We start from the raw sequence: 19,112 nt of genomic DNA, 5'->3' as shown, positions 1-19,112 counted from the left end.
CAAGCTGAGCAGCAATGTAACTTTTAGAAGCAAGATGTATGATCTTGCTTGAACTCAAATGTTGGAAAATCCACCCAACAGCTGCACAGAGCTGCATCTCTCCGCACCTTCATTCTCATGAAATTAACTAAGAACCCAGCATGACTCACTCAATGCTAACTGCAGTGACATTGAATCTGCACCAACACACACAAGACACTGATCACTTAAGAGGATTTGTGGGACAAAGGAGGAGGAGGTGAGTAACAGATACCAAACTGAACCACGTGCATTGGGGTCAGCAGACATACACAGAATTTTGCTTCTGAGCCCTTCTTACTGCATGATGGTCTTTGCCACAGCAGAAAATCCCTACAACACAAATGCTTCAAGACTTGGCAGAGCAAAACTGAAGCAGTGTGCAATGTACTGCATGGCAATGGAAAATTGAAATCCAGGACTGAGTCATCTACCCGTGACCCTAAAAACATACATCATATAATCCTATATGGTTCCATTTAAACTCAAAAAGGGGTGTTTTGTGTGGTTTTTGATTTTTTATTTTTTTTTTTTACTCCACTAGCCTCAATGGCCAATCTGAGATAGATGCTGGTTCCTCATTGTACCCATAAATTGCATAGAGTCGGACATCCTAAATGTACGTTCCCTAAGGGTTTCAGGGCCCCTACCACTGCTGCCTTAAAAATAATTTATATTTCAAAGGGAACTCCTGGGAAAAAAAAAAAAAAAAAGCATTTTGTTGGCTCAGAGCAGTACTGTCAGGATGGCTCCTAGATTATTCCCCCGAGGTAGACAGACTAAGTAGGAGGCTTTATCATCATTCAGGCAGATGGGTTATTAGACACATGACACCAACAATTTTAGTAGACTTGAACACGCAAACTTGGTTTCGAGGTTGAAATATCAAAATGAATCCACTGCTGAGGAATCCTCTGTTATCAAATAGAGGTGTTTGATAGATACCATCAGAAGAATCACATCTACTGCGTAATGATTTAAGAAATCCATTCTTATTTTTTATTCCTTACTGAAAAGTAAGTGTGAAAGAACTGAAACAGGCACTTAAGTCCCTTCCTCTCTTTCTCTCTTCACAGGCTTGCACATGAATTAAGCTCCAGTATCCTGTAGCCCCCCATCTGTAACTCCTCACCTGAAGAGTAATGGTTATGAAAAAGTCATGAGAATATTTTTTTTTCTTTTTTGCACTCTTCATCTTTTTGATTCTGGGCGACTACAGTAACTTTCAGAAGAGAACTAGGCGTCATAAATGTAAATACTGAAGATTGGCAGAAAAAGATCCCTAAGCAGTAAGTTTAATAGCTTAAAATATCCAATATGAAATCCTGTCTTCAGAACCATTCCCATTAAGTTGACCCGCTGCATGCATGGCAGTTTTTACTGTTTTTATTATCTATCTGCATGCTCCAGATTCTATCTTGTAAGCTGATACTACTCAAGAAGTGTGAGATTGCTATAGCTGCAAAGGACTATATCCATTGTAAAGTTCCACAGATGCTTCTAATAAAACATACTAAGCAGTCTACTCTGCAATCACTCTTTTCATTTCAAAGAGTGACATCTTCAAAATTCACACATGAAACATGTCCATCCACAAAGTACACTTCTGAATTTGTTAAATTTATTCTCAGTCTCTAAGAATGTAAGTGAGAGAACGAGAAAATTAAGCAGATTTGGCAGCTAGGCTTTTTCATTCCTGGAAACAGGAATTTACTGGCATGAAATAAATACCTGATTTGCTGTTTGCAGTTCCTGAAAGATGGTCCTAAATAAAGATTTGCATGCTGGCTGTAAAGAAGGACTTAAAATAGTATCAGAACCCAGATCAAGACACTTAGAAATCTAGGGATTCAGCACCTGAATGTCCTCCTGAGGGCATTGTGGAGAGTGGCCAGCAAGGGGTGTGCTTTGGCTCTTCTCAGCCATGCTGCCACATACTTCCACGGTTTTCCAATCATAATTTTCCCTTTCTCCAACTCTGGAAAAAAATAGTCATCTTCACTTCTAACTGATTTCTGATATGAGCCCTACCATCTTAAATATAAATTCAGGAATTTAGGAATTAAACATATATTGCCTAACTTAATAATGCTTTGTATTAACTAGATAATATTCATTCAGTAAAATTATTTCTTCTATCACGCTTGTAGCCCAACATAAGCTGCACCACAGTACACCACTGACACACAACAGCGTAACTATTTGGGGGTTAAATTCCTGTGGAGTCCACAAACTGCCATGACCCAAAACCCCCCATTTTAGCCAAATCATAACTTCTGTTCAAAAAAAGTATAATGAATGTGTACGCTAGATATTTAATCTGTTCTCGGAAAATGAGAGCTGACCTTCACTCTAGTAGCAACTGGTTTACACTGTCCAGCTATGCACACAAGGGCATTCTGTGTTTGCTTTGATCGCTTGCACATGCCAGAAGTTGATGTCATTGATAGATTATGGCTATTGACACTGCTATCGCTCTCACACAAAAACTTTATTAGCATAATAGAAGGGCTGAAAGTGTGCTACCCCACTTTCTAAAAATCTTCCCCATCTGCTGCTGGGTGACATGCGCAGATCGCCTTCCCTTGCCTATTAGCTGGGATACAGCAGGCACTTGAACTCCACGGGAAGACTCAGGCTGCATCTGTCTTGTGAGCAAAACTATTGTTTGTAAGATAATTACTCCAGCATTGTTAACTTGCAGCAATAATCGAGAAGGAAATCACCTAATAAGCCACATTACATAGTAATCTAACACATTATAACAGTAATGACTGCATATCAACTTTGAACCCCCTTTAGTACCAATTAATTTCAAGAGCATTAGCACCAACAGTAAACGAGTATGAAGCAGTTTAACTAATTAAAGCTTACTATGTAACAGACTTCGTTTCAATTATCATTTTTCACATTAGTCATCCGAAACAGTAGTGATATGTACCAGCTGGAAAAGTTAAACATTTAGAGCAGGGGCTGCCTATTCCCACAGCAACAGGTAAACGTAGCGGCTTTTGGAGCTATGTTATGCACTTTCCTAGGAAAACTGCTAACTAAGCCTTATCAACAGAGACAAACAGCAGATGGCAACAAATGTGCCAAGAGACATTTCATCCTCCAGGAAGAGTTCAACACAAGGCATCAGCAAAAAAGGAGCAGAGCTGGAAGCTTGACTTCCACAGATCTTAGCCAGCTGCTCTCTTCTGTAGGATTAAAAAAAATAAAAATCAAACCTACTCAAGCTGGGATTCTTATCCTACTGTACGAGGTTTCAGATGTAGCCCATCCATGTATCTTTCACAGAAAGTCCAGTACCAGGTGCATCACAGGAAGACAGCAGAAGTCCTCTCCCTTATGAGAAGCTTGCTTTTCAGTAAAGAAGAATTTGTTCAAATCCAATCATCAATCTCAAGTCTGAGTTAAGGGGAACCTAACATTTAGTTACTCTTTTATATATACATGCAGGAAAAGAACTAATTATTATCCAAGCTTCTTTGACTTTTTGCCCGCTACTGGACTCACAGAGTTGGGCTTGCCCTCATATGCCCTGTGTAATGCAGTAATTTCTCTTTACCAATTCTGACCACTTGGTGTTTTCAGGTGAAAACCCACAGATATCTTCTCCAGATTATTTTACTTCATCCTTACACACTTAACACACTGATTGAACTGAATGCTGGGGTACAAGTCATTTTCATGTTTCTCCCCCAAGTTTTAACCTCAAGGCCTTGCACTAATCAGAGAAGTTGCCAGGATTTTTGGAGAGCTGATCTGTGGAACTACCCATCAACAACCCCACTGACCCCTTCCTTCCACCCCCACCCCCAAGTAACCACACACCAAAAAAGGATGATAAGAGTACTCAGCTGGGAAGAAACAGAAGGCAAGAAATGGGAAAACAGAACTAAAATAATAAAAAGGAAATCAATTACTTGCTGTCTCAAAAAATCTATTTGCGCGTTACGTTACTCTTGTCCAAACACTTGCCAGTACAGCTGAATTAACATTTAAGCACTCATGCCCATTATGTTTAAATGGTAGCTAAAAGCAAAACACGTAAAGGAATTCTCTCCCACTATGGCTATGTATACAGGTTTAGGTTTTCCCAGACTCCCATCTCCCCCTTTATTCACTGTTACAGCTCAAAACCCCAAAGGAGCAGAACACAGTGGATAGCTGAAGTCCTAAAACAACTATTGGCGAGGACACAAATATTCACAATTAAAGAGAAAAAAAGTACCTCCATGTTCTGTAAAGACTGGATTAATTGGTTAAGCATAAAAAGCTACAACTTTTTGTTAAAAAAACCTTCAAAATCCAGACCCCACGTAAGATGCCTACTTCCAACACTTTGTCAGAAGAACTTAGTGGAAAAAGTAGTATCACAGCATAAAATTGAAAAGAAAATAAAAGCTTATCAAGAAGCCAGAGCAGATCTGTGATGGTCTATGTACAACACAAACTATTAATAAACTGTTAACCCCAGTTCTTCTCAACGAGAGGAGCAGTCACAAAACAGGCTTTCCTTAGGTTAAGGTGGAAAAGGCCAGGGACAAATCCTATGTCAGTACTGATACTTGATAATTGTGCTAATCTATTACCATGCATGCTTCACATGCTCTTTGCAGCAAAAGAAGTTGCTTGACTTAGCAGAGAGGCTCTCCCCTATTATGCAGACCAGCTGAGCTTAAAACTATGCGGTACTGTATGGAATAACAGAAGGATCCTTTCTGGAGCAGTCAGATAAATGCCACTTCATACTGCTGTACCATATCCAGATCTCCTCTGACAGATATATTACTTTTTTTTTTTTCCATTGGGGGGAAAAAAAATTAAAGCAAAATCCCTTTGGGGAAGGAAATAGCTGACATTTAATAAGCTAATATAATAAACACTGGACAACAACAAACATTTATTCCTACGGTGAAAATTAATGAAAAGGAAACTGGGACAGCTGCACAGTCCAAAATTGGCACTGATTTTCAGAGAAGGAATAGGATCCCTGAAACTATTACTAGATGGCTCAGGAATCCCTGGCAAAAAATCAAACAGTTTCTTAAAAAAAATTGCTGTAATTTAACACAGTATTTATGACAGAGTGACACAAGCTCACACTGCAGGCTGAAAACTGAGAGACACAAACACAAGCCACAATTTATTAATCTTCCCTTGGTCAGCATGTCAGAAACACATCTTACTGAAAAAAAAACAACGACGACAAAAAACACAAACTAGATTACTTGCTTATATATGAAAGATGAGAGACCACCAATTACTTTCGTCAAATAATTGAAAAATAAAAGTTCAAGATCCACCAGCAAAATAACAGATAGCAAAAGGTCTGGACTAGAGGAGGGGTAGGGAAAAGAAAGGGTTTTTATTTGAATGGAGGAAAAAAAATGCATTTGCTTGTAAAATCCAACAAGATTAGGACTGAAGAAGCCTAAAAGCAACCAGAATTATTATGAAAGCCATTAGGTCACTATAAAAGTGCAAGTAGTCCCTAACCATAAAAAGAATCACATTCATTAAAGAATGACACAGAAGGAAGTAAAAGGAAAGAATCTGCCCCCTCCCCACCAAGTGATCAGTTTCCAGTTCCAAATATGCCAGCTGAAGAGTCAGAGAGATGTAGAAATTGTAGCCTACAGGGTAAGGTCTCAAGGAACATTGGCCCACTTTGACAAAGAGAATGCAAGTTCAGAGGAAAATTTATTGTGTGACAGCTTTCCCCTATTTTATTTTTTTATTTTTTTTAGGATCAGTGAGAATTTTCCCACTGTAGGAGTACCAAAACTAATTCAATTTGTATGTATATATATGTCAGCACAATACACTTTTGGCAAGTGGCAGCTTTTATACTCTTCCATCCTTGGTTCAACAAGACATTTTTTTTCCTAGATGAAGCATTTCAGCCCCCTAAAGTCAGCCCAATCTTGTTAGAAGTCAGAAGCATCGTTCCATGATTTACATAAAAGCATTCCCATTGAACTCAGCAGTAACTGAGAGATACAGTAAATGGGTTCCAGATAACATTTAAATAGCTTTACTAATTACACCACACAGTAACATGATCCCATAACTCAAATCCCCAGAATAACCATCTAGAACATTAAAGGGAAAAGAAAAGTCAGTACGCAAAGGAATTTAATAAATAAATAAAACATTCAGCATAAAGGAGGTAATCTAAACTAATTAGATGCCATAATGATCTTCTCACAATCTGTTAGAGGTGAGTAGTAGTTAATAACTTCACAGATTTCCTTCAATCCTTTAACAAGGAAGGAATGACAGTTTCTAAATCATTATTGCTCTGTCATCCTGGACCGCTGCCAAGAACGTGGAACTTCAGGACACCTGTCAATTAACTCATTCCTACTGAAGGCAGGCTCATCGTCAGCCTTCAAATCTATTAAAAATTAGTGATTAAAAGCAATCAGATCACAAGCCATGGCAAAATTAAAACTGGAATTGGTCTCTTGAAGGACAACAGTCTTCGACAACAGAACAGAGTTGTCTCACTGAATTAACTATATACATATTTTGGAAGATGAACTACATGATGTAATAGACCTTTTTCCATCTCTAGCACCTGTGGTATATAGTGGTACATGCCAAAATGACTGGCCACCTGATGGACAATTGTGTGTAAGAGTCAGATCTAAAGCTTTTCTCTAATCAAAGCTTTCTGCAGGGGTTCTCAGTCTAAGTACAGGCTTCTCATTGATTTTTCTTTTCCTCTAGGATGACTACTTTTAACTGTAAGTTGGAAAATATAAAGTTATGCATTGAAGCAAAAAAAAAAAAAAAAAAAGAGGTATAATATATATTAAAACATCAAGACAAGTGAGCTATTATGACTTAAAGAAACTGATAGATTTCTGTGCCAATACAGAAATGATATTTGCCTAAGTTAAAAGATACTAATTATGCTGAGTTCCGAGAGAGACAGGGAGAGGGAGGGGATGAAATTGAAGTTCTTGCATGAAAACCAAAACATCAGCTGTCATTGCCTCATAGCCAGGGAGTTCAAAAAAAAATCAAAGTCAAGGAAGTCCTAGGTTCAGCAAGTGAAATTCCAATCAGAACAAAACTAATGGGAAGTCTGCAAAACACTTAGAAAACTGAGTTGAGATTTCCTTGTGGTTTTGTGTCAGTCTTCCATGCGTTAATTCCAAATTAAAATACAAGAAAGCCTTTGATAGATGGGTATCCCAGTAACATAAAAAGCACCAAGGAAGAACAGTGAACTAACACCAGAAAACATTCGCTACACTAAAGTCAATCAGAGAAAAGAGGAAGTTAACCCTTAGTGTATCAGCTGCGGCACTGCCTAACAGAATGAGGACATAAAGAAAACAACTAAGAACACCAAACTGAAGGGGGAAAGCTGCCCATGGAAACAATGATTACCTTAGGGTAATTACCCTTTTTCTGGACAACTGTTCTGCAGGTTCCCTTTACTTGAACAAAAAGCTGTTTGTACCTGGAGATCTTCTGCATCACAATCACAAACCTTTCTTACGCAGGTCTTCCAGGAAACGTGACCTTGAACTTCAGCAAAGCAGCTCAGCACACAGTCCCGCTCTCCTGATAACTTCCATTCATTTAAACCCACCAATTTCTGGTCCATTCCACGAACAAGGCAAGCAATTATAAAGAAAGCATTAACTTAAGGAGGCTTAATCAATCTGAGATGAATCAGTGAAGCAACTGTTTGGCTACAACTGTCTACTCCTATCTCAGTAGGACTCGGAAACTTTGGTGATTTTTTTTACGTCTTAAAAAACAACATACAGAGCTTCCCAACGTCATTACCCAAATTTTAAGTGTTTCTCCAGTCTCATGTAATCACCAAGCCTAGCACAAGCTCAGCTAGATATGGCTGCTGGGAGGTAGTACCTGCAGTAAGGTTCAAATGACAACCTAAAAAAATATTTTTTTTCCCCATAAGACTGTCAGTTAGAACTATGAAAACACAAAAGACTAGACATGAGAAAGATAAAGGGAGCTGTATTTTTTTTTTTAATTTTGCTAAACCAAGTGTTAAAATGGGATTTTTAGTTGCTCAAATCAGCAAATGCACGCAAGTATCAAATTGTAGACCAGATATCAACACATATAATCTAACCCTACTCCCTGAAACCTTACCCAGTAAGTCTGATAAAGGGCATAGCCTGAAGCTGAAGACAACACTACCACCAGCAACACCTCCTGCATTATATTATGTAAAGCCCCTGGAATGAAAATAAAGAGAGCAAATGTAGGTTAGGCTTTCACATGCATTTCAACCATTTATCAAACTCTAAAATTTGGAGGGGATTTATTTCATTCATTATTCATTTCAGTGCTTTGGCACTGCCTCCTCTCTTCTGCAGAGGAAGTCTGAAGAAATTAGTTTAGTCTATAGGCCTGACTTACAGCTTTCTTTGCGTCAAACCTTGCCTACCTACATTAAAAAAGTCTGCATCAAGTAACACATCTCACCTTGCTGAACTATGTCTAGCTTTCAAGAACCCTTTGTTCCAAGCAGAATTCTTGATGTCACGTATCAGAACATCCTGTATTCTAACAAGTGTGCTGTACCAACAGCAGTAGAAACAGTCTGCCTCCCACAGATAAACAGAGGTCTTGAACAAACCACCTCATCTGAGAATAGCATAAGCTGTTCATGTACATCTTCTAAATTAAGCCAATGAATCCTGGTATAGGCCCAGCAAAAGGCCATACATGCAAGAGACCACAGGACAATCTATGCAGCAAAACTGACCTTCTAATAACGTGCATTTCACAACAGAGAGCTTTTGCACAGTGGGCAACGTTCCCAGGAAATACACGTGAATGCTGGTTGTGAGATCAAAGTGTCACATTTTTGAGAACAGTATGAATATTTAAGTCTTGTGGGAAACAGACACTTCAGTTAGATCATTTTTCTATACTCTTAGGAGTACAGGAGTGCTTGAAAAGGAAAATGGATTTTCTCCCTTAATTTGACGTCTCATATTCTGAACATTTTATTAGCATCTAGTTATCTAAAACCATGGTTTCTAGAATAGGCCGAAGTCCAATTTAAGATAAATGAGTGAGGCAATAATATCCTGAAGCACAACTTCTGTTAAGTCTCAAAAACCCAAATATTTTATGGCAAGCTACCAACGCACTAAGAAAACACATACTGCAGAGACTTACGGTGCTAACAAATACACAGGCTAGAGAAAAAATTAAACAGCAGTTAGCACTGGTATTCCTCCAACCTTAATAGTGGGTATTAGAAAACGTACTTATTTGAAAATGGAACTTAATCAGTTTACAAATGGAGCTGTGTTGTTGCAAAAGCAGACATCTTCAGGGTGGAGCTCCTGTGCTCCTACATACCTCTTCTATGAGGCATCTCCATGCCTGTACTCAGAGAAAAGAACCACAAAAGATGTTTTTTTTTTTTGAATCTCATAATTCCTACAATATTATAGGCAGGATGAAATTATTTCTTCAGTTATTCTAAAGCCAAAGTGTGGCAAACTCTCTGAATTCACATATGCCCACCATTTTATGGCATACGCGAGTCCTTCCTGTTGCCACTGGATGTGGACAGACATTTCCACCTCTCCTAATCCTGAGGGACCAGCTCTCACCCAACACACGTGGCTCCTACAAGGGCACGTACTGCTACATTTCAGATACTCTGAAAAATATGCCAGAGTCCTTGCTCCTTAAAGTCTCCTCATACCCCGGCTCTCAGTTTTACCACGATTTTGAGTGAGGAGTATCTTGCTGTTACCTAGGCAGCCACGTTAAGATTCAAGCAAAAGCTGTATCTTTTGGCAACACGGGAACAAAATGCAAGATAGGAAACCATAAGAAGAAATAAAAGTACAGGAGGAGGAAAAACACAAACAAATAAAAACCCCAAGTGTTCATCCTATTAACACTAATCCTACAGTTTCACAGTCAGGTGTGAGCAGGAAAAAGGCTGGTGATGCTTGACCCCTTGTATCTCATACTGGGTCTGCCCCCAATTTCTGACCTCCTCCTTTCTATCAGCTCTAAGAGCATGCAGTGAGTCACTGAGTCATTGATCCAACAAAAATCAATTTGGTTTTCCCCTAGAGTTAGTTTTCAAGTCAGACCACCAGGCTGATCCAACTCACCATGTGGCCATGCAATTGCTAGAACCCATCCATGGAAATCAGCAGTCAGGAAGTGAAAGGCACCACACCTCCGGTGACAGCACAATCGTAAAATAAGCAGCCGCAAAAAATAAAGCCTCTGTATCCCTCCAACTTGCTGTACCTCTCACATCTGATCAACCTTCCTCAACATTTCTAAGTGAACATCCATTGCATAAAACCTTTCTGTTCGTTAAAGAACACCACCCAAAAATAAAATAAAATGAAAACTCTCCTTCAAGCTGATTTCCTTCTCACACTGAATATTCTGGCCATGGTTTTTAATTGAAATATTTCATTTCCTCTCTTTGGAGATACAGAAGTCTTTATCAGACCAGATGCCATCTCACGCACTTGACTTAAAATAATAATATTCAATTTCAACAAATGTTAAGATGTTCCACAATTTTTCTACTACTTGGCACTCAGTTTGCATTTTCAGATTGTAAGCAGCCTTTCCCTCAAAATGTCTATTGTAACTTGCTTTGGATATTAGCATGCAGAAGAATGTACACAGCTTTTCTACTGGCTCACAATTGCATAGATAACGATCAATTTAACAATAGTGAGCACTGGTTTGACACCAACAGCTTCCATTTCGGGACACTGCAACAACTTCGCGCTACTTCTCGGAAGATTTCAGTTTGTCATTTCTATATTTAAAAGCAATTAAGAAACTCTTTGCCTAGACTTTTGTTACCAAGTTCTAAGTCTTCCAAAAATGTAACGCTGATAATGTATTCCTTGTTTAAATATAGATGGCATGCTTAGATGAGAATTTCGGAGGCTCCTTTCCCTCATCTAACATTCCCGTTTCTTCCATGCTACTACATGGAAGAAACCAGGTACCTGACAATTGCCCCACTCACATGACAGTTTATGCAGTCTGCTTAACAAAGGCTGTAGAAGCTATTAAGAGAAAGAACATGATGATCAATTTACCTGGATGAACAAGACTTGGAAAAAAAAAAGCACAGATGCCTGGATTTATTTTTATTTTTTTTTACACAATACAATTACAACAGACAGCCATTAGCCTGCTTACCTACCCTTCCTTATTTTTTTATTTTACTTTAAGTGAGCTCATCTTTCTCCACTTTGTCTTTCTCCTCCCTCATCCTTTCTTTTCCCAGACTGCTGCAATAACATGCTTTTATTCATTCCTTTTGACTGCCAGGGCCTTAAACTAATTATTAATTGAGAATGTATCTAAGGATCTCAATGAGAAAGTTGGAATTAGCCCAATTGCCTTTCTCCCCCTTCTATTTTGCATACTGTAACAGCAGATCTACCTGTTAGCTTGGCTGAAAACAGCAAATGTGTGATTTTCCTTTCAAAAGCAAGTTTGGTGGCGACATGGGCAAAAATGCGTAACAATGAAAACCAATGTAGAAAAATTAAAGGCCATGGTTTTGAGTGATAGCCATTAGCAACCACCCTGTCTACAGATAAAACTGTCTCAATAACTTTGCTGTCCTGTAAGAAAATCCTGCAGTAGAGGGCATCCTCAGTTTGGGAAATCAGACAACTGACACTTCATCAAAAGACTTGTCCTTTAAAGAGGCTAGAAAGGCATGACCTTACACTGCCTGCTAGTGCAGGGCTGGCTGGCTGTACAACACCAACTCATCTTGTTTCCAGTTGTTAAATTACATTAAAGGACATCTAAAAATATATTAAATATTTTCCTATTACTTTTCCATGCAAGCAACTGCTGTCGTTACAACAAGAGCAATGCCCAGGCAAACGCTTAGTAACAGAGAAGGGGGCAGGGGAAGCCCAGAATCCTTCTAATGAATCTTTCTAATCACTCTCGATCAATAACGTATCGTTTGGATTACAAATACAGAATTTTTTTTTTTAATCTTTAAATTTGTTGTAAGAACAAGAACTGAGATGTTTCTAACAATCAAAATAGGAGAACATTTATTTCTTCCGAAAAGGTAAAATGGATCTGAGCTATGGTTTTAACTCCCCCATCCTAAATTTTTGCTCATTTTTTTCTTCAAAATACATTGATAATTGCCCTGTCTACTTTTGATATACAATACATTAAATTCAGAGAAATTTCACATTGACACAACCCCACCTTCCCTGCTGGAGATTACCCACAATTGAACAAATAAACAAACAAACACAGAAGACCCATCTGAAAAAAAAAACACACATATATAGCCAACATTTAAAACACTTTGTGACAAAAATGAAAGCCTTAATTGATTAATGATCTCAAGGTCTCTATCGCCATCTAGTGAAAAATCCCTTCCATTACTACACTACCCAGATAAAACATACCTCCTTCAAAGGAATGAGTGAGGCACACCAATTGCTCTTCTAGATCCAGCCTATGTATGACCGGAGCTGTAAGACTTTCGTATGTTCCTGCTGCATGTTACAAGGTAAATAAAGTTCAAGCACTATCACATATCTCACTAAGGTTGACTGATGACAGCTGAGCTCTTAGGGGAAATTTTGTCAAAGGTTTACAGATGACCCTGCCCTAGCACTGTGATCTGACTTTATAAATGCCACTTTTCCTATGTTGCATTTAACAATTCTGCTATTACATTAACATGAACATGTCATACACTAACACAGCGTAAAAGAAGATCTTAAGCTAGCAACGTATAATCACAAGTTTTAGTCATCATAAGGAACTCAGTGGTAGTTCCACTACATTCGATGCATTGGCACAGCCAAACCACAAAACAAAGTTACCGTCCACGAGAGGCAATCCAAAACACTCAGCACTACACACCTGCAGTACCCAGCCTTCCTATAGCCATGGGGTCTTCAGTCACGCAACTAGAAAGCAGCAGTTCATAGAAGTCAATGCTTATTCTCTATCAGCTATGCTAGAACTGAATGCTGTGGTGAGCTTTAAGAACTTCAATTTGAAATGTACATTCCCTGCTTTGAATTATTCTGTTCAGACTTATGGTTGAACTATAATTTTATAAAAAAAAAAATATTAATTTCACTTTTCATCCTGTACAGTACTTTTCCCACTTATACATATACATTATATGTATTAGAGACATCTGCAAACCTACCTGCATTTTCCAGATCCTCACCAAAAAAATAAAAAATAAAAGAGCTACTGATTATTGATCATCATAAGCGGCCACTAAAGTTTAGAACATTAACATTTTTTCTTCAATAGTTATTTTTTAATTTACCTTTTCATATGGAAGAGCCAAATCCCCTGATACTTAACATTCACCTATTCTATATTAGCATTTACTGGTAAGAGGAAACCTGTGAATGGAAAAACTAAAATAAAGTTAGAGGAACATTTTTGTAGATTAACTATTCCAACTAATAAAAATAAACCAGAATGCTAAGGGGTCATCTCGTGTCATCTTTTATGGCAGAAAAGCACTAGTCAAGAAATTAGGAACTTATAAAGTTGTATCCATTTACTGACTACCTACATACAAATGCCAGCTTCCATAACAGAGCATATACAATGTATTTCATCACAATCTATTATACTTACACAGAAGTACAAAACTACAGATCGCTCTGAAAATTCTCAAGTTTTCAAAAGTTTGTTATCTCCACAGCATCCAGAATAACAAGTACTAACCTACTTCAAAGACCACTAAAAAAGAACTTAAAACTAAAAACTTTAGCCCTACAGGAGGTGCTGTACCAGAAGAGACCTACCACAACGTTAATACTCCACTGATCGCAGCACCAGTGCTGTCAGTTGAAGCCTGGCTCCTGCGAACATCCACAGCAGCTCTGCGCTGTGCTCCCTGCAGCCTTGCGTCACAGACATACTTTTAGAACTGCGCTGAAGACAACACATTTTCAGGCAAGAGCATGTCAAAGTATCAAGTCCTTCCTCAAACTCAGAGCAACACAACCGTATGTGCAAACGTGTGCAAAGAACGCAGAAAGCAAGCTCAGGTCTAGCACCAACAGAATTTTAGAGGTATGAAATCCTTCTTAACCAAACATCAAATACGTGAAAAAAAAGTGTCTCAAAGCATTCCCTACCAACTACTCCAAGATTTCCCCACCAATCAGTAACCCATTTCACCATTACTTTGCAACACCGAGGTTGGATGGGGTTTTGAGCAACCTGGTCTAGCGGGAAGTGTCCCTGCCCATGGCAGGGAGTTGGAACCAGACAGGCTTTAAGGTCCCTGCCAACCCAACCTATTCCGTGTTTGTACAATTCTATAATGCAGAACACCACGATTTGATGCTCTAGGATCTCATAACTGGTAAGTCATAGACAACTGAGAACAAACCGTATGTGCAACTACAAAGGATTTTTCCTTTTAAACACAGAAGCCAAAAGCTCTGGTATCTATACAATGCCTAGTTTGTGACAGGTGCTCAACATGACTAATGGAGATCATTAGAAAAAAAAAAAGTAAAATGCATGACTTGTAAAACACTGCTAGAAAATAAAAACTACATGACATTCAGCTGCTTCTCATGCCAACTTTGTAGACAAATAAATCAGAATCTTAAAAAAACACAACATACACACCACTATTTCCTTACAGGAAGTGCCAACATCAGAATTCACATGATGCGTACCTCATTTACTGTTATCAAAACTGGAAATTATTTCCTAGTTAAACACGTGTATAAGGGTAAGCATACTGGTTACATAAATCCCGGGAGGTCAGCAGATGTTGGGTTGCCTCTAGAGAACTACTCAGATGGGAGGTCTTTGAAAAATAAAGATGTGCTATCAGAAACAAAACACTCTTATGCATGTTAGCTGGAAGCTGTAAAGGGACCTCCAGCAAGGAGCACATGCCTCTGAACCCCGACATCAACCCATCCAGCTCCCTCCTGGAGGAAACTAAACAAACTAACAGGTTGACCAAACACTGTCACGTTCATTCCCTGGACCTCTGCAGATCACTGCTTGGTATTCTCTTTTATAAAGAGCTCTCAAGCAGCACCATGAAAAAAATGTGGTTTAAGACACCGTATAGGAGTGGTACGCTTTGGATCTGAAATGACTATTTTATCCCCAACTGATGTGGTCTGCATTCAGCTGCCATCCTAACCAATGGGAAGAGTAGTTTTGCCTATAAAGTTAGAGTCTCTTAAAAAAATCTGACCTCGAGGCTAATGTGAAGCTTCACCCTAAGGAAGGGCCAGTTTTTGAAAATAAGGCCCTAATACATAATCCACAATCCACTGGCACCAAGGGACTAGTTATTCCTGTCACTAAATTCACATTTTCAGGAAACTCAACATACCAGGGCACAGGGCAGATTGGCCAAAGACAAGCTCATCCAAGCTGACATGTACCACTAAATCAAGACTGAACCATCAAAGCAGAACTAGAAATCCATGGAAAACATGAAAGCAGACCTGATTTTTTTTGTCACCATAAGCCAGTCTGTTGAAACTAAAGTTTAATTCAAAATACGCCTCTAGCTGAAGCTACAGCTTCAGCTTGTCACAGTTTGAGACATTTATCTGATTCTTTTCCAGACACCAGATTATTTTTTTTTCTTCTGCAGTACAAGAAAGATAAACACTACAGTTATGGAACCAAAATCAGGTTTGAAAACAAGTAAAGACCACTTTCCAATTCAATGAAAACCAGGTAGCTCAAATTCACTTTTATGTACATGTGTTCACAACCTGTTTAATGACTTACCTCTCTCCCTTTATGGGTCACCAAAGCAGCCAAAGGCTTGGCATAGAATCTGCTGTAGGAAAATCCCAGGCAGCCATACATACTGTTAGCAGTGAGTTTCAAAGCTTTCTGTCTGATATCATACTGAAAAGAAACACAACCAGCAAAAAATGATACAACCATAGCCAACAGAGAACAGAACTCAATCTTCACAATTACATTCACAGCTTTTTATATAGTCTGCAGCAATGATGGGCTCCAAGTAAAGCACATTACAATCACTGCTCACTACTAATCATCCCTATTCTGCAAGGCTGATCAGTGCACTTAAGGGGAGTGGGAGAAAAAAAATCAAAGGAGTTCCATAAAACACACCTGTAAATAAAGGTCAGGATTTAAGTCTGGCTGCTTCATTAACTGCTTAACTTGGCGCCTTCTCTCCACCAGTTTCCTGATTTCCTTCGGCAGAATTCCCATTTCCAGAGATGGGTCTGGAAGCTCTGGAATCTCTTCATCTTCTTCAGCCTGTCAAATGATCACTGCTGCTTATCATATTTTTTTTCTTGAGAGTTCGGTTTTCATGTGTAAAGTGAAAAGCTTGGGGAGGAGGCATGGACACACACACAGACACACAAAACAGCTTGTATCTACTCCTGCAAGAGCACTCAAAGTGCAGCTTAGGACAACAAGTATGAGAGGGGTTTTTTTGTGTGGTATTTCACTTGGTCCCTGCTGGGGGACAGGAACGAAGCTGTTCTGTCTGGAAGAAACCCAGAGACATAGACCAGTAGCAGGGAGATTTTTATTTACTTATTTTAGTATGTGTATAAACACATACATGTAAATATAAAAATATACACATAAGTGTGTGAAAGAGATACGTACAAAAACATAAATAAAAGCACACACAAGCAATCTTTTCCCTGCTGAAATAATACAACTTTTTTTTTTTTTTAATTCTCTTATAAATATTTTTGGTATTCTGAACTGTAAAATGCAGCACAGGATCTGTGGAACTGATCCTTTGAACAAGGTAATTGACAAAAGAGAAATTGACAATAACAGACTGAAAACCCTACCACAACCAACTCCAGTACAGCAAAACAACAACCTGACAGAAAGTACACATTCTTCCTCTTAATGTAACTGAAGAAGCAATTGGTCATAAAAAATGAAAATATATTTCAAGTATAATGGAAGAGAGAGAAATACACAAAAAGTAATAGAGAGACTACGAGGTTGGTAGTCTAGTATAGCAGCCTAGAAAGAAAGGTAACAAGAAACGACACTAAAATTTGACTAAATATCATGCCATGACAGAAATCAAAAAGACAAATCAAAAAGAGCTGTTTTGAAGCACACTTAAGAAAGAAGGATAAATCCACAGGACGTTTGGTGAAACTTAATGAAAGAACTCCACATACTTTTCTCCTCGTTTCTGCTGTGGTACTGACATTTCAGTTGTTATAAGACTAACTATGTCTCACAACTACTTATGGACAACGCACTAATTCCAACTAGTGAGCTGATCCCAGTTAAAAATAAAAGCCTCAAGTTTAACCTTTAGCCCTGCCCAGCTCACTGCTTCAGTTTACAGCACAGCTCCACCACCAACTGTGCCAGCACAGCTGAGGGAAGGAGAACAAAGCGTCATGGCTAGGCCATGGCCAACACAGCTGCTAAAGAAACAGGACATGGAACAACACCTTCAGGTGGTTTTTCAGTTGCTTTTAATACACTTTAGTGCTTTGTTAAACAGTGTGATTGCAGCAAAGCTGACAGTCTCACCTGCTGCTGACAGTCTCAGGAGCGCTCCTTGACAGACACACACACAGTTCCCCTGCTATCTAACAAAGGCTGAGTTTTACTGCACTCCTTCCCCAAGCATGAGGCTTGTCTCCTCCATTCAGGTATGTTTGCATGAATTCTATGGCAACTCTACTTTAAAAAATTGGCCAAAGGTCTCAGAAATTGCTAGGAGGACGTGGGACTGAAAAGGACAAATGGAACCTGACTAAAAATCTTGTTTCATGAGGTACCAAACTAGAAAAGATAGATTTAGAAAGATTCTAAGAAGGTATTACTGAAAGGAAGATGACAGATATACTACTCACAAAACCCCAAACCAGAACTTACCAATGATGCACCTTTAAATAAGAATCACTTTTTCTAAGTGTGAGGAAAAAAAGTAAAAACAAACAAACAAAAAAAAAAAAGCCAGAGTGAAAGACAACAATTTCTTAAAAAGCTAATTCACAGAAAACACACTAAGCTTAAGACAGTCACAAGTTACAGCACAAACCTCTGCCCTTTTTTGTGCTTCTGATGACACTCGCTGCACTGTTGTAAAGCAGATGTTAAACTCCTGAATAATTGATGGGTACAAACTGTTGAAGTCGAGAAGCAAAATAAACTTGTCATAAAAACCTAAAACAGAGTTTAAACAAAACGCACCATTACTAAGTCTCACTAAGGACTTGAGCTCCACAGTTAACATTTAAGAGACATAATACATTAAGTCCCTTAGAATAGCTGTTGAGATGTACCACTATCCATTGCATACAACTGTCAGAAGTGGAACGATCCAACCCTATTAACTCATCAGAGTTGAACAGATAGCTTCTGTGTTACTATAGGACACTTGTACAGTTTTCCCCACATAGAGGAGAAACTGAAAGAAAACTTACGTGTCCATTAGAAGATTATATAGATACACTGTCCTAATCCCTCTCAAAAGCTTAATTTCCTTACAAAAAAAAAAAAATAAGAAAAAAGCTTCCCCAGGGTTAGTAATTACATGTTGGGAATTTTATTGTATCCAAAATGAAACAAACCCACACCAAACTCCCCCAAAATACACAGATTGCCCATTGCATTGACATAACCTACCTGTATCTAACTTCACAGAAGAAAGGAAATTGCCACATCTTACCGACTTTGGGATCCAAGACTAAGCCCCCAGCATATGCTGCTTTCTTTTTCCCTATCTTTGATTTATTCTGATCTTCAAAATCTTCGTCTTCATCCACCTACATTTGGCATTTAAAAAATTAATACCTAGTCTCCAACATTTCCATTCTTTTGGAGGAGTTAATTTTGGCAAATCAAATATGAAATTGGGAGCCACTGCAAACAGCTCCACTTAAATACATGCAAAACATGGCATTTTCATCATGATCCTTACTAAAGCTCTCTACATCTAAAACACGCATTCAAGCCAACTCCTATGGGAACAAACTGACCATGAGAGATGACAAAGACTTAAGGAATTGCCATCGTTCAACATAGCACCTGCTATGTATTTTCTGGAT

General features: G+C 38.6%; 1 protein-coding gene and 1 non-coding gene across 4 annotated transcripts in view; both read right to left on the bottom strand.

The window, feature by feature from the left end:
- Positions 1 to 19,112, bottom strand: part of POLA1 (DNA polymerase alpha 1, catalytic subunit) — a 200,738-nt gene that overhangs the window by 151,851 nt on the left and 29,775 nt on the right. For all 3 annotated transcript variants that reach the window (XM_027449032.3, XM_072027409.1, XM_038168922.2), the window contains exons 23-26: positions 18,734 to 18,830; positions 18,104 to 18,228; positions 16,177 to 16,326; positions 15,823 to 15,945 (exon numbers count right to left, since the gene is read on the bottom strand). In XM_027449032.3, coding sequence (XP_027304833.3) covers positions 15,823 to 15,945; positions 16,177 to 16,326; positions 18,104 to 18,228; positions 18,734 to 18,830 — 495 coding nt within the window. The remainder of the gene's footprint in view (positions 1 to 15,822; positions 15,946 to 16,176; positions 16,327 to 18,103; positions 18,229 to 18,733; positions 18,831 to 19,112) is intronic.
- LOC113842483 (small Cajal body-specific RNA 24) lies at positions 18,365 to 18,495 on the bottom strand. The gene has a single exon (XR_003495017.1). It is a non-coding gene; the product is annotated as a small Cajal body-specific RNA 24 (non-coding RNA).

The sequence above is a fragment of the Anas platyrhynchos genome, chromosome 1, assembly GCF_047663525.1.
Source record: "Anas platyrhynchos isolate ZD024472 breed Pekin duck chromosome 1, IASCAAS_PekinDuck_T2T, whole genome shotgun sequence".
NCBI lineage: Eukaryota > Metazoa > Chordata > Aves > Anseriformes > Anatidae > Anas > Anas platyrhynchos.
This window is presented reverse-complemented; position numbering and strand designations above follow the sequence as displayed.